At 45.4% G+C, this 15,862-nt stretch overlaps 1 protein-coding gene across 1 annotated transcript in view; it reads right to left on the reverse strand.

The window, feature by feature from the left end:
* The window catches only part of WDSUB1 (WD repeat, sterile alpha motif and U-box domain containing 1), a 33,452-nt gene extending 17,902 nt beyond the window's left edge, over nt 1-15,550 (reverse strand). The window contains exons 1-6 of the mRNA XM_075318824.1: nt 15,487-15,550; nt 9,080-9,487; nt 5,692-5,876; nt 2,972-3,064; nt 2,798-2,891; nt 4-37 (exon numbers count right to left, since the gene is read on the reverse strand). Of these exons, the coding sequence (XP_075174939.1) occupies nt 4-37; nt 2,798-2,891; nt 2,972-3,064; nt 5,692-5,876; nt 9,080-9,477 (804 nt within the window). The 5' untranslated portion in view covers nt 9,478-9,487; nt 15,487-15,550. The remainder of the gene's footprint in view (nt 1-3; nt 38-2,797; nt 2,892-2,971; nt 3,065-5,691; nt 5,877-9,079; nt 9,488-15,486) is intronic.
* Nucleotides 15,551-15,862: the final 312 nt, after the last annotated feature.

Raw genomic sequence — 15,862 nt, forward strand, 5'->3', positions numbered from 1 at the left:
TACTGCCCCATAAATAATTACTGACTTATCCACGGACCTGTAAAAAGAATAAAATGAAATATTAAGAACAAGTTACACTTCTCAGTACAGACCGAACATAACCGGGTAACTCACCCTATGGGACCTATAAAGGATCTACATAAAACTTTTATTCCCGAGATTTTTTTGGGCAGAAACTTAACGATTTAGGACACATAAAAGATACAGTGAATGGTTTGCTGCCCTCTAGTGTCCTTGTGTAAAATTACACTACACAGTATGAAAGGTTATTATTATTTATTATTATAGCGCCATTTATTCCATGGCGCTTTACATGCGAAAGAGGTATACATAATAGGCACAAGTACAATAATCATAAACAATACAAGGCAAAGACAGGTACAGGAGGAGAGAGGACCCTGCCCGCGAGGGCTCACAGGTTATAGTGGACAATAAAAGACCCCCTTTTTTTGGGGCCGCTAAAGACAAGTCTGGTATCAAAGGCTGATGTGTTGCCAGGGTATCAAACACATACATAGATTACATATATATTATATATATATTATATATATATACACACACACACAGTGTATATAGCCATACCACTAGCTCGATTAATAAATCATCCTGAAAGGTTCTGTTTATATGGATGGCTTTGACACAGATCTGATAATGGTACCCATAGGATCCAATATATATCTCAAAATATATATCTATCTATCTATCTATCTATCTATATATATATATATATATATATATATATCTCAAAAAAAATAAAGCGAACACTAAAATACCATTGTGTTAAGTGTTCCCTTTATTTTTTTCAACAGTGTATATAAATAAATTTATATGTGTATATATATCTATCTATCTATCTATCTATCTATATATATATATATATATATATATATATATATATATATATATATATATTTCATGGACATCCTACAACCTACACGACCAGACACAGGGGCCCAAAAGCTTGGGGGGCCCAGGCCAACCTAAAAAGCAGGTGGAATTGGGCATTTCTATGAGTTCTTGAGCTGCAAAGGGCCCATATATTGTATTTGCACAGGGGCCCTTCTCTGTCCGTGTCTGTCAGATAGCTGACCGAAATCTAATCTGACAGGATCCCTTAATAGGTCCTGAATATATGATTAAAAGGCTATAAATCTGATCTGAACCACGTCCTATTCCTCTGACGAATCCTACTGAAAGATATGGACCCCTTCTGGGAAGGTTACCTTTATCTCTTAAATACATGTATATTGGACTGAAAATAATGTTTCCTTTTAGTTTCATTATTCATTTTGCACAGTCTATTGCTGCAGAATGTGTTAACTAAGAATCTGCCAGCGAGTTGGTTCTAAAGGCCCCGTCACATACAGAGATAAATCTTTGGCAGATCTGTGGTTGCAGTGAAATCATGGACATATTGTTCCATTTGTACACAGCCACAAACCTGGCACTGATTGTCCACAATTTCACTGCAACCACAGATCTGCCGCAGATTTATCTGTGTGTGACAGGGCCTTTAGGGTGGTGTCACACACAGCGACGACGACAACGACATCACTCCTACGTCACCATTTTCTGTGACGTTGCAGCGACGTCCCGTCGCTGTCGCTGTGTGTGACATCCAGCAATGAGCTGGCCCCTGCTGTGAGGTCGCCGCTCGTTGCTGAATGTCCAGCTTCATTTTTTGGTCGTCGCTCTCCCGCTGTGACACACACATCGCTGTGTGTGACAGCGAGAGCGACGAAATGAAGCGAGCAGGGAGCAGGAGCCGGCGTCTGGCAGCTGCGGAAAGCTGTAACCAGGGTAAACATCGGGTAACCAAGGGAAGACCTTTCCCTGGTTACCCGTTATTTACCTTCATTACCAGCGTCCGCCGCTCTCGCTGCCAGTGCCGGCTCCTGCTGTCTGCATATGTAGCTGCAGTACACATCGGGTAATTAACCCGATGTGTACTGTAGCTAGGAGAGCAGGGAGCCAGCGCTAAGCGGTGTGCGCAGCTCCCTGTTCTGTGCACATGTAGCTGCAGTACACATTGGGTAATTAATCCGATGTGTACTGTAGCTAGGAGTGTAGGGAGCCAGCGCTAAGCGGTGTGTGCTCCCTGCTCTCTGCACATGTAGCACAGCGACGCGTGTGGTTATGATCGCTGCTGCTTCTGCTGTGTTTGACAGCTAAGCAGCGATCATAACAGCGACTTACAAGGTCGCTGTTGCGTCACAGAAAATGGTGACGTAACAGCGACGTCGTTGTCGCTATGTGTGAACCCAGCTTTAGTCTGTAACTCTTATCTGTCTTTACTAAGCTTCTCTTCTTTCATGTAACCTGTGGTCAAAGGGGGAAACTTTTCTCCTTGCGGAGACTGACAAACCACTTTTGACCTTTAGGATTGCTACTTCCAATAGGAGGCACTAGAGTTCATCCCCTTCCCTGAAGAGATAATTGGTGTGGTAAGAAAAAACAGCTGATAGGAGTTCAGCAACTATAGATAAGTCATAACTCACCCCTCAGAAAAAGCTCACTGACAGATTCTTAGTTAGCTCATTCTGCAGCCAGCAATAAGAGGGGGAATCAAATAACCTTTACCCCTGTCTGATACCATGAAAAAAAATCAATAGTTGTACCAATCTGCATGGGGGTCACATTAACCCCAGGGTACTAGACAAGGGTTAAATGTTAATTGGTGCAACATTCTTAATGAAAACTAATTGCAAAATTATTTTTTAGCCTAATAAATGCATTTAAGTAAATAAAAAAAAAAAACAAAAAAGGTATCCAAATCTTGTAAGGAAAAAAATCTTACCCGGAGACAATGGTTTCCCCGTCACTGGAGAAGGCGCAGGACAAGACCGGGGCTGCATGGCCGCTGAGGGTCAACTTGCATCTCATGTCAAAACCTTTAAAGATAAATAGAAATAAATGATATGACGGATGCGCCCCCGCACTACGCAGCTTTATCCTCGTGGATTGCTATCACCTTTCTCACTTCCAACTGATATCAGCCAAATTTTGATCTCGTTATCTTGACCACAAGACGCCATCTGGAAGCATTCGGTGCCACGTATTGTGTCTGGAGGAGAACAAAAATGTCAAAAACAACAGCAGCGTGCAAAAGTGTCATCCAGATTATACACACCGAGCATAAAATCCAGCAGCCCGGCTTATATCATCCACAGCTTAGTTTACTGGGTGCAGCAGTTGTGATATAATCACAGTTTCCTCTGCTGCAGATCTAGCAGAGCTCGGAATGCTGAGCTGTGTATAATCCCGCCCACACCACTGATTGGCAGCTTTCTGTGTACACTGTATATTGATCTATAGCTGCTAATCTGTGCTGCGAATGTGGTTGGACCAGGAGGCATGAGACAGCTTGACCTGTAGTGATAATTTCCTTCTGATAAAACACTGATTTTATTGAAAATAAAACACAGCAAAGTAATATCGCTGGAATCAGGGTCTCAGCCCCCTACATCATGCAGCAAACAGATTACATAGAAAAAGCCTGCTGACAGATACAATAATAAAAGAATAAAATAAAAAAATAAAATAAGAAAAAAAAAAAAAGATAAGAAAAAATTTAGAAGCCACCCGAGGCCCCTAACTACCCATTGCTATGGCAAGAGAGGTACTCTCAGCCCTGTAGGGAGATAACGGGCATCAGTGCAGGAGGCTTGATGGGAACCAAATACCATCCTGATATGGCCATATAACCGCTTGCTGAAAACGACTAGACATGGAGGAGCTGTGAGACCTGTACAGTCTAGAAAGTTGAGCCTAATCAAAGGCAATAGCAAGACTTCTTTCCCAATTAGAAAATAAAAGAGGGGCGAGTTGACCCGGAGGAGACATCATCATCTATCGTAAGGGAGAAGGTGCGTTTGATGGGGTCGGAGCCAGGGATTATACGCTTTAGGGGTGTTTTAGTTGTAGGATGACAAGGAACTGGTACATATGGTTGTCCAAAATGTCAAAAAATCAACATCTCCTTCCCAGATTCCAGAGCACGACAGCTGATCCAGTACATTTCTTAGGGTATGTTCACACTTCCGTTGTTTTGCTTCCGTCAGGTCCGTCGTTGCGACACAATGACGGATCCGTCGTTTTTTAAATATCAACTGACGCAACGGATGTGCTATTTCACAGGATTCGGTTCACAGGAATCCTGTGAAAAAACTGATCCGTCGCGTCCGTTACATCCGCTGTGCGTCCGTTTTTTGACGGATCCATCGTAATCCGTTTGTGAACAGTGGGTGTTCCAGACATGCTGGGCATGCTCAGTAGAGCATGACGGAATCCAGCACCATAGACAGCCATTATAGCTTGTGACGGATGGTGACGGACACCTGCGGAGTGCGTTTTTTTGCCGCTCCAAAAAACATTACATTCAGCGACTGACAGTCACTAAATGACTGATCTGTCATGCGGCGGATACAACGCAAGGCCATCAGTCACAATCCATTGCTAATAGACGTCTATGGGGAAAAAAACGGGTCCCTGAAAAATATTTTGCAGGATACTGTATTTCCTCAAGGCGACGGATTGCGAAGGAAGCAAAACAACGGAAGTGTGAACATAGCCTTAGTAATGCAAAGAGTGATATATGTGGCAAATCCAGCTGTATATTTGCAGCGTTTTTTTTGCTGTTGGAATTTTACTGCAGAAATTGGAAAGTGGGTAAGTCTTGAATGCACAGACCCCAAGGGTCCGAAGGTTTGCTGCAACTGTATCCAGTCTAAATGAATCATCCGCGAATAAGAAACTAGACTGATACACAGCGGCACATCATCAAGACAGGAGACTGGATACAACTGTAACAAATCCTCAGCTGTGAGAGGTTCTAGGTCTCTAGGTTTTCAGCCTCTGAATTTGCACAGTATTGTTTCTATTCACTGATCACCAAAAAGGATCTTGAAACTGGTGAAGAATTATATATCAAGTTGCTTTATTAATGACTAGAGATGGGCGAATAGTAACTATTGGTGTTCGGATAATGCTTACAGAGTATTATTCCAGTGTTCGTCATGGCAAGAAAAATGCTCCATTTCCCCATTGACTTGCATTAGGTTTGTTATTGGTGATGAATACCGGAATAGAACTTTGGGATTCGTTACGAATAATCCGAACACGAATAGTTACTAATCGCCCATCACTATTAATTACACAATGGCTGACTGGGACTAAAATATTAATGACTAGGGATGATCGAATACCTCAAATATTCGGCTTTGCGAATATCCGACGAATAGGTCGCCGCTATACGAATATTCGATGCGCAATGTAAGTCTATGGGAAGCCCGAATAGTTGTTATTCGGGTTTGCCATAGACTTATATTGCACATCGAATAATCGCGAATAGTGGCGACCTATTCGGAAAATATTTGCAAAGCCGAATATTTAAGGTATTCGATCATCCCTATTAATGACCTATCTGTAGGATAGGTCGTCAATATCAGACTAGTGGGGGTCTATCACTAGGTACCCCTACAATCATTGACCAGATGTGCACAATATATGGGGCTTGACATAAGAGGGTCTGTACATTGTTGAGAGGCCACTTCCAGGTACTGAGCTGCCAAGTGTCGGACCCCCGTCAGTTTGATGTTAATCCCGCTAATAAATAGAATGGGAAGTTTTTCTATTAAATATATTAATACATTGAAACTTCCTTTCCTCTGATGACCGCCTCTCTTTACTGACCAGTTACTGGTATGGATGAGAAGTCACAGCACGTTACTCCCAGGTCATGAGCTTTGTCACTGTACAGACAGCGCATGTTCTCATCCCAGGCTGTCAGATCTCCACATGAAGAACCGGTGATGAAAATATTCCCAGCAGGGGAGAAGGCACAAGCCACGAGAGAGCCATCCTTCACCTGGCCCGATCTGCAAGGAAAAAGCCATAGTGTAATATATTCATAACTTTCTACATCTGGATTATTGATTAAATGGAGTCTGTCACTCCCGAACTGCAAATTCAGCAACTATATGGGACCTAATCCCTATAAAAATCATACAAGCAGCAAACCTTTCCGGAATATAGTTGCACAAAAAAAAAAAGAAAAACACTTTTAATCCATTATGTAAATGAGAGCACTTTAGTGCACCCTCGGTGTGGTCAACCTCGCCGTGCACCCTCGGTGTGGTCAACCTCGCCGTGCACCCTCGGTGTGGTCAACCTCGCCGTGCACCCTCGGTGTGGTCAACCTCGCCGCGCACCCTCGGTGTGGTCAACCTCGCCGCGCACCCTCGGTGTGGTCAACCTCGCCGCGCACCCTCGGTGTGGTCAACCTCTCCGCGCACCCTCGGTGTGGTCAACCTCTCCGCGCACCCTCGGTGTGGTCAACCTCGCCGTGCACCCTCGGTGTGGTCAACCCCGCGTGCACCCTCGGTGTGGTCAACCTCACTGTGCACCCTCGGTGTGGTCAATCTCCCTGTATTCATGGTGTGGTCAACATCTCCCTGTATTCATGGTGTGGTCAACATCTCCCTGCACAGTTACGCCATTTACAGCATTTAATTTCTCACAGCGAGTGATCTCTTAATGTGAAATCCCTGTTCCTGTGCTTGCACAGTGAATTGGAGGAGCAGAAAGACATGCTCATTATGTTGGGAGCGGCATGCTATTGGGATCAGTGTGTGCATGCTCTGAGCTCTGGCTCCTCTCTGAAGCCACTCTCACTAAACTGGCCACGGCCTGGCAGGAGGCCGGGGATCAGTGTGTACCCTCACCCACATTACGTGCATGTCCTCATTGACATTGTGACCTTTGGACTCCTCCAGTGTCACCGCGCAAGCGCATGAACAAGAATTTCAGTTTAAGGATCTCTCGGTGTGTGAAAGCAAATGCTGCCAATCAAGCTGATGGACAGTGCTAAACATGCATATAGAAGTGCATAATGATGCGCTGATAGATTGACCACACCAAGGGTGCACGAGAAATTGGCCACTAAAATTTATGTTACTGGAATTATTTTTATAGGGGCTAAGTAGATATAAAAGTAGCCGATTTGCAGTTTGGGGATGACAGACACCCTTTAGTACATTAGTTGTCAGAACTTATCAAACTAAAGATCCAAACTATTTTTCTACAAACACATACAAATCAGCCTGGAAATAAGGTGTTGACACCAAATATTGGTAAAGCGTTTTCTCTTGAGCACCTTCACATGTAATGTTTTTACACCGAACAAAAATATAAATACAACACATTGGTTTTGAGCACATTTTTCATGAGCTGAACTCAAAGATCTGAGACTTTTTCTATGCACATAAAAAGCTTTTTTCTCTCAAATATTGTTCACAAATTTGTCTAAATCTGTTAGTGAGCTCTTCTCCTTTGTGGAGATAATCTGTCCACCTCACAGGTGTGCTATATCAAGATGTTGATTAGATAGAATGATTATTGCACAGGTGTGCCTTAGGCTGGCCAGCATGATTATTGCACAGGTGTGCCTTAGGCTGGCCATCAAGATTATTGTACAGGTGTGCCTTAGGATGGCCAGCATGATTATAGCACACCTGTGCCATAGGCTGGCCAGCATGATTATTGCACAGGCGTGCCTTAGGCTGACCACAATAACAATAAAGGCCTCTATAATGTGCAATTTTACATTATTTGGAGTCGTTCGGGGGAGGGGGGGGGGAGGGGGGGCAGAAAACCAGTCAGTATCTGATGTGACCACCATTTGCCTCGTGCAGTGTCACACATCTCCTTCGCTTAGGGATGATCAGGCTGTTGATTGTGGCCTGTGGGATGTTGTTCCACTCCTCTACAATGGCTGCGAAGTTCTGGATATTGGCAGGATCTTGAACATTGATCCATAGCCCCAAACATGCTCAATGGGCGAGTATGCTACTATGCAGGAACTAAGATGTTTTCCGCTTCCAGGAATTGTGTACAGATCCTTTCCACGTGGGGCCGTGTGCATTATCAGCTGCCACATTAGGTGATGGTCGTGGATGAGGCACGACAATGACCCCAGGATCTCGTCACAGTACCTCTGGGCATTCAAAATGGCATCAATAAAATGCACCTGTGTCCGTTATTCATAACATACACCTTCCTATATCATAACCTCACTGCCACCATGTGCCACTCCATTCCCAACGGTGACATCACCAAACTGCTCACCCACATGATGCCGTACACACGGTCTGCCCTGTACAGTGAGAACCGGGATTCATCGGAAAATAAAAGGTTCTCCAATGTGCCAGGCTCCATCGAATGTGAGCAGTTACCCACTCAAGTTGGTTATGATAACACTATGCAGTCGGGTGGAGACCCCCGATGTGGACCACAAGCAGCAGATGAGCTTCCCGGAGACGGTTTCTGAAAATTTGTGCTGAAATTCTTTGGATTGTTGCAGCCGCTGTCCGGGCGGCCGGTCTCAGAAGGTGAAGATGTGGCGGTGCTCGCCTGCTGTGGTTACTCGCGGTCCCCGGGTGTGAGGCCGGTTGGATATTCTGCCAAATTCTCTGAAACACTTTTGGAGATGACTAATGGTAGAGAAATGATCATTGAGTTCACGGGCAACATCTCTGGTGGCCATTCCTGCAGTCAGTAGCCAACTGCACGCTCCTTGTGACATCTGTGGCACTGTGCTGTGTGATAAAACTGCACATTGTAGAGTGGCCTTTATTGTGGCCAGCCTACGGTAGAGCATAAAGCAGACATTCATTAACGTTTCCCCTGAAATGACCCGAATATATTAATGAGTTTGCACACAGAGCAGTTTATGAGCCGCAACGCTTGCAGTTATATCTTCTGCCAATATGGATATCCACCTTCAAGGACATTTTTTTGTACTTAAATGTATGTATTTGGGCAAAAATTAATAATTTTTGCAATTGGGATTGATTTAAAATGTAGCATTGTTTGGCGTTTCCCTGCACATTCAACTTTGATGTGGTCTGCGGTCATAAATCATCCGAGAGGAACTTGAAAGAAGACATAAACTCCCCTATCGGCTCACTGACTGATTCTCAGTTAAATCGTTCTGTAAACAAACCTAACAAACAAAAATCATCCGGACATTCTGACCACTAAGCTGCTTCCATAACCAATTTTACCCATCTAGCGCACACACCTGTGAAATCTTAACAAAGGGACATTCCATAGGACCACCGAGCCATCCGCGGACCCCGAAACTAAATACATGGAGCTTGGTGAAAACCTGCAGACTCTAACCGGGCTGCTGCCTGGCTGCTCCAACGATGCCAGAATCTGTCCGTTACACATATTCCAGAGGATGGTTTTACCATCTGTTGAACATGAAGCCAGGACGGTCTGATTAGGGGAAAAGCAGCAGCAGTGCACGGCGTAGGTGTGACCCCGCAGCGGTGAGAACGATACCTCCGCAAAGTCCTCGATGGAATAAACCCGGATAGTTTTATCCAAAGAACACGTAGCAAGGAGCGAGTCCGAGAAGGAACAGCTGTTTACATCATCGGTGTGATCCGATAGTGTCCGGATTAATTCCACCATTTTACCGAGTCTGGAAAATAAGAACAAAAAATTTGGTTAACATCATATGCCCCTTCATTAATTAAACCACCATAATCCAGGCTCTAAGGGGGAATATACTTACTGTGTATATACAGTGTGCCCACCCATATCCTGTCCACTGTCATTAACTTGAGAACGGCGGCAGCTATAGGCATAGAAGTGGTGTCTAGGTATAGTAAAGTAGCCATGCACTACGCAATGAAACCACCTATAGCGTCACCTGGTGGAAAACAACGGAGTTAGCATTTTTATCTCTAAAATGGAACGAGAGAGAAAAAAAGTGAATTACAAAGTTGTAGGGCATCATCAATTCAATACGAATCGACACCTTGCATGGCTACTTTACTATACCTAGACACCACTTCCATACCTATAGCTTCCGCCGTTCTCAAGTTAATGGCGGTGGACAGGATATGGGTAGACACACTGTATGCTTGACAATGTCTACTGACTACATTCATCGTAAAATCGTCTATTAGGACAGGTGCTCTCATTGGCTGGCTTTGACCTCTGGGGCAGCACTTATGTAGCTATGTGGACCCTTTCGCTTTATTTCACCATGCTTTCCTCACTGTGCAGAGTACCGCAACCAAGTACCACATTAATATCAGTGCCGCAGTTTCCCTGCACAGCCGCTGTGCAAAGGAATAATACAGCAACATCAGCGCTGTGACTCCTTCATTCTCCAATGTCAGACCCCCACTGATTAAAAAGTGATAATATCGGAATCAGACTATCAGTACCAAAGTGTTTTTGCCATCGTTGCCATCAGGACTGTATGCAGCACTGGTACTGTTGTGAGTTACTTGCACTTTTTCCACTTTTTGGAGCAGTGCTCACTTGGTGTGGGGCCAAAGAAAATAATTTGGTGGGGGTTCCCCGGTCACAGCTCATGCTATCAGCCATTGTACAGAGCAGTTTTCATTCTAATGGGCAAAAACTATGTCAGCGTGTGCCAAGTAATATTACTTCTTCCCTGCAGAGGAAATGTGCAGGCGCCAGCAGCTCCCCCCTGTGATCGGCTCATCCCCAGGAGAGGAGATCCATGTCACTATGTAACTCTCAGCCCTTCAGGCCGGGTAGAGGCTCGGGAAACTCATATTGGGCACATTATCAATGACTACCTTCTGTACAGAGTAAGATTAGATGAGACTGGCTTAAAATGCGTCAGCTTTATCATAGTGATTCATGTTGATTGATAACTGTGGAGCGTCTCTACTGATAGTTTACGCTGCCTATTACTTGACTTACTTTGTGATACAAATATTTGGCAATTTTAAGCACTTTTTTGGCACACAGTGTTGTGACGTTAGACCATGTCCATTTCAGCTAAGCCCCCTCCCTTCTCAGCAAAGCCATGGTCATAGCTCCCAACTTTGAAAGTTAAGAAGGAGGCACAGTATGATGAACCCAACATACAGTTTTGTACCTACAGTATCCCCACACACACATAATGATGACTAGTTACCCCCATAATATGATGCCCCAACATTGATTTCTAAGCCTCATTATGGTGCCCCACATTGCCCCCTTATATACACTATAATGGCCCAACAATCGCACCACACATCATAATGCCTCCCACATGCACTATTATGCCCTCAAATTGCTCCTAATACATACTATAATGCCCCCAGAGTTGCACCACCCAGCTTAGTGCCTACCATACGCAGTATGATGCCCTCAAATAATACCCCCACAGTTGCACCACACATTATAGTGCCTCCCACACGCTGTATGATGCCCCCAAATTGCCCCTAATACACACTATAATGCCCCCACAGTCACACCACACATCATTGAGTGTGATGCCCCCGAATTGCCACTAATAAACACTATAATGCCCTTACAGTCGCACCACACAGTATAATGCATCCCACACAGTATAATGCCCTCCCCATTCAGTATGATGCCCCCACAGTTTCCTCACAGTATAATGTACCCAGTTGTCCCCCATACAGTTCCCCTTATATAGTATATTTTCCCATAAAATACATTTTTGTGGCACAAAAAAGGTAAGAATTCTGTTTTAGATTAGTAAGTCTCCCCTATTTTCATTATGTGTCTCACCAAAAAGAATATTAAGAAATCATGAGGCCACATAGCAAAAGTCCTAATTGGGTTTTCTCATCCTTTCCCCCACCACACCAGGCCACCGCTGAAAAAATACATACAAATTCAGCAGTATCAAGGCTTTTAGGAGCAAAGTCGCAGTCACAGAAGGTCACATAATATAAGCAAATAAAATACATACTCCCAACTTTTACAGACAGGTACAGTAACATGGATTGCCGCATTAATCCCCAGACTGTTCTCACTGGCTACAATACCCTTTTTCCCTATAATAAAAAAACAAAACAAATCCCCCCACACAGCTACATAAAGTATGATAACCCAACAGCTCCCAACACACAGTATGAGGACCCCCACACAGTATCATAGCCCCCACAGCCCTTTACAGACAGTATAATGCTCTCACACTGGATGATACACCCCCCACCCCCCATACAATATGATGGCTCCCACAGACTAAATATAGTGTGATAAACCCGCAGCCCCCCATACACAGTAAGATGGCCCTCACAGCTCATAACACACAGTATGAGGACCCCCACATACCCTCATACCAAGATACCCCCACAGTTACCTGCGGTGTGACGTCCCCACAGTCTACCCCTCACCACCACAAGTACTGACAACATAAACAAGACAGGTAGTATAATAGCTCCCACAGCCTTTACAGACAGTATGATGCCCCCCCACACACATTATGATGGCTTTCACAGACCCCCAAACACAGTATGATGTCTCCACAGTCACCTCCATACAATATACTGGCTCCTATAAACTGCCACACGCAGTATGATACATCCACAGCCCCCCACAGCGCTCAACACACAGTATGAATATCCTAGACCTCACAGCCATTTACAGAGACTATGATTCCCCCATACTGGACGATACACCCACCACCCCCCACACATATTATGGATGGCTTTCACAGACCACTAAACACAGTATGGTGCCTCCACAGTCACCCCCACACAATATTCTGGCTTCCACAAACTGCCACACATAGTATAATACATCCACAGCCCCCCATAACGCTCAACATACAGTATGAGGATCATAGACCTTAAAGCTATTTACAGACTCTATGATGCACCTGTGAGGAAAGAGTTAACTAAAATTGAATAGATAGACACCCACATCGCTTGCAAAGAGCATAGACTGACCCATCAGACACTGAGAAGAACCAAGGACAGATAAGACTTGTGCTTAGCCAAGGAGAAATGAAACTTACTTATGCTTTGCCGAGAAACGAAAGTTATGCCTTTGTACACAACATAGCTACGCCCCTATTAGTTTGATAAAAACCTGTATGTACAATAAACGTTAGTTCAGAGCGCACACTCTCTTGCCTTATGTGCAGACACTATTCTCTGTCTGTATCTCATTAAGGTTAAGGGAAGCCGAGGGGGTGACCGGGACCCTCTCCGCATTCGGTCATCGCTGGCAACAGTTGTGATCCATCCAGGGGTCACCTTATCACACCCATACTGGATGATGCACCCCACACATTATGATGGTTTTTCCACAGACAGCCACAAATGGTGTTATGCTCGCAGTCACTTTCACACAATAGGATGGCTCCCAGACATTGCCACACACAGTGTGATACACCAACAGCCCCACATACAGTAAGACGACCCCCACATCTCCCATCACACAGTAAGACGGCCCCCACATCTCCCAACATACAGCAGGATGGCCCACACAGCTCCCAACACACAGTATGACTCCCACATGCCCTCATATCTAGATACCCCCACAGTAAGATGGCCCCCACATCTGCCAACACACAGCAAGATGGCCCCCACATCTCCCAACACACAGCAAGATGGCCCCCACATCTCCCAACACACAGCAAGATGGCTCTCACATCTGCCAACACACAGCAAGATGGCCCTCACATCTGCCAACACACAGCAAGATGGCCCCCACATCTCCCAACACACAGCAAGATGGCCCTCACATCTGCCAACACACAGCAAGATGGCCCTCACATCTGCCAACACACAGCAAGATGGCCCTCACATCTGCCAACACACAGCAAGATGGCCCTCACATCTGCCAACACACAGCAAGATGGCCCTCACATCTGCCAACACACAGCAAGATGGCCCTCACATCTGCCAACACACAGCAAGATGGCCCCCACATCTCCCAACACACAGCAAGATGGCTCTCACATCTGCCAACACACAGCAAGATGGCCCTCACATCTGCCAACACACAGCAAGATGGCCCTCACATCTGCCAACACACAGCAAGATGGCCCTCACATCTGCCAACACACAGCAAGATGGCCCTCACGTCTGCCAACACACAGCAAGATGGCCCTCACGTCTGCCAACACACAGTATGACTCCTACATGCCCTCATACCTAGATACCCCCACAGCACAGTACAATGGTCCACACATCTGCCAACATACAGTATGACTCCCACATGCCCTCATACCTAGATACCCCCACAGCCTCTCACACACAGTAAGACGGCACCTACATTTCCCAACACACAGTAAGACGGCCCCCACATCTCCCAACACACAGTATGACGGCCCCCACATCTCCCAACACACAGTATGACGGCCCCCACATCTCCCAACACACAGTATGACGGCCCCCACATCTCCCAACACACAGTATGACGGCCCCCACATCTCCCAACACACAGTATGACGGCCCCCACATCTCCCAACACACAGTATGACGGCCCCCACATCTCCCAACACACAGTATGACGGCCCCCACATCTCCCAACACACAGTATGACGGCCCCCACATCTCCCAACACACAGTATGACTTCCACATGCCCTCATACCTAGATACCTCCACATAGCATGATACCCCCACAGTTTACCACCACCACCCCCCACTCATAAGTGCTGACAATGGATACAAATTCCTAGCTCGGTTCCCTTGATGCCGTGCTTCGCTCCAGACATTGTGGACGCTCCACGCAGGAGGCACGAACTAGTAATATCGTCATGCCTGCTGCAAGAAGACTCAGACGCTGAATGACGGCTGCTCCAACATTGAATTCATCTGTATGTGAATCCTGATGACGCAGATACTACTGAAATTGATACGCCTCAGTGCCGCTCACAAGGGCTCTATTCACAGCCTCCTGAGTTGCCATATTGTCTCCTGATACTAGTGGTACTCCATAAAGTTCACCATGGCCATATACCACAACATAAACCATGACAATTCATGGTAATTCTGCATGTGATTTCTGTTGCATTTTTTCCTGCTGTGACTTATTTGCGTAACGTGTCGTGCGATACTGAGATCGCGGTGCGACACGGGAAGAAATGCTCTCCTATAGTGACTGAAAGTCACAACTGTTTCCCAATGTGAGGGATTTTGTCGCTGGTCGCCATGTCACTTGCCAGAGACTTCAGTGCAGGTTATATGCAACCTGTCGGCGATTTAGCTGTTATTCTACTACAGCAATGCAGACAATAGGCTACAAATAAGTTTTTGGCCACCTGACATGTCGCCTTGTAGCCACAGTCCTAAATACACCAATGGGTCAATGTGAGGGACGTTTTGCGCTTGTTTTATGAGACACAGTCGTGTGAATCAGCCCTAAAATACACATCACTATCATTTATTCATCACACTAATTCGTGGACCCCATGTTTTGTTGCTTAGTAACAGCAGCTTTCTATAGAAAGTATTGGGGCTGCTCACTCCTAAGTATGGGGGTCGCTGGATTATCTAACTGGGGTTCACTACCGAAATATAAACTGAGCACAGCAAAAAGGGATGAGAATAACCAGAAGGGAACTCAGTGCATCCGAACCCGGAAGTTGGATACATACAAAAGAATACAGGCGTAAATAGATAAACTTCGCCCCCCCCGCGCCGCTTGTCAAGTGGGACAGTCCAGACCCCCATTCTACAACTAGCACTCACCCGACACAGCGCGTCCTGACCGGCAGGGGGCGGAGCGTGCAGAGCAGCGAGGGACGCAGGAGGTGACGTTCGGTCCCTGATAGAGCAGTCACGTGGTTCTCCTATGTAAGTCATGTGACCCCAGGTGCTTGCTGCAGACAGTGAGTGCTTTTGTTTTTGTTTTAATAGTTTTTCTCAGAAATTCACAAGGATTTTTTGGACAAGTTTTTTGTTTTTCAATATAGATTTATAATACATGCGAGTTTCCTTTACACATTTAAAGGGGAATTTACACTATTTTTGTCCCCTTTAAATATATATTAGGTAAGGCTATGTGCGCATGTTGCCATTTTTTGTGACCACAAAGATGCAGAGTTTTTGTGCGTTTTTAGCCGCT

The sequence above is a fragment of the Anomaloglossus baeobatrachus genome, chromosome 7, assembly GCF_048569485.1.
Source record: "Anomaloglossus baeobatrachus isolate aAnoBae1 chromosome 7, aAnoBae1.hap1, whole genome shotgun sequence".
Classification (NCBI taxonomy): domain Eukaryota; kingdom Metazoa; phylum Chordata; class Amphibia; order Anura; family Aromobatidae; genus Anomaloglossus; species Anomaloglossus baeobatrachus.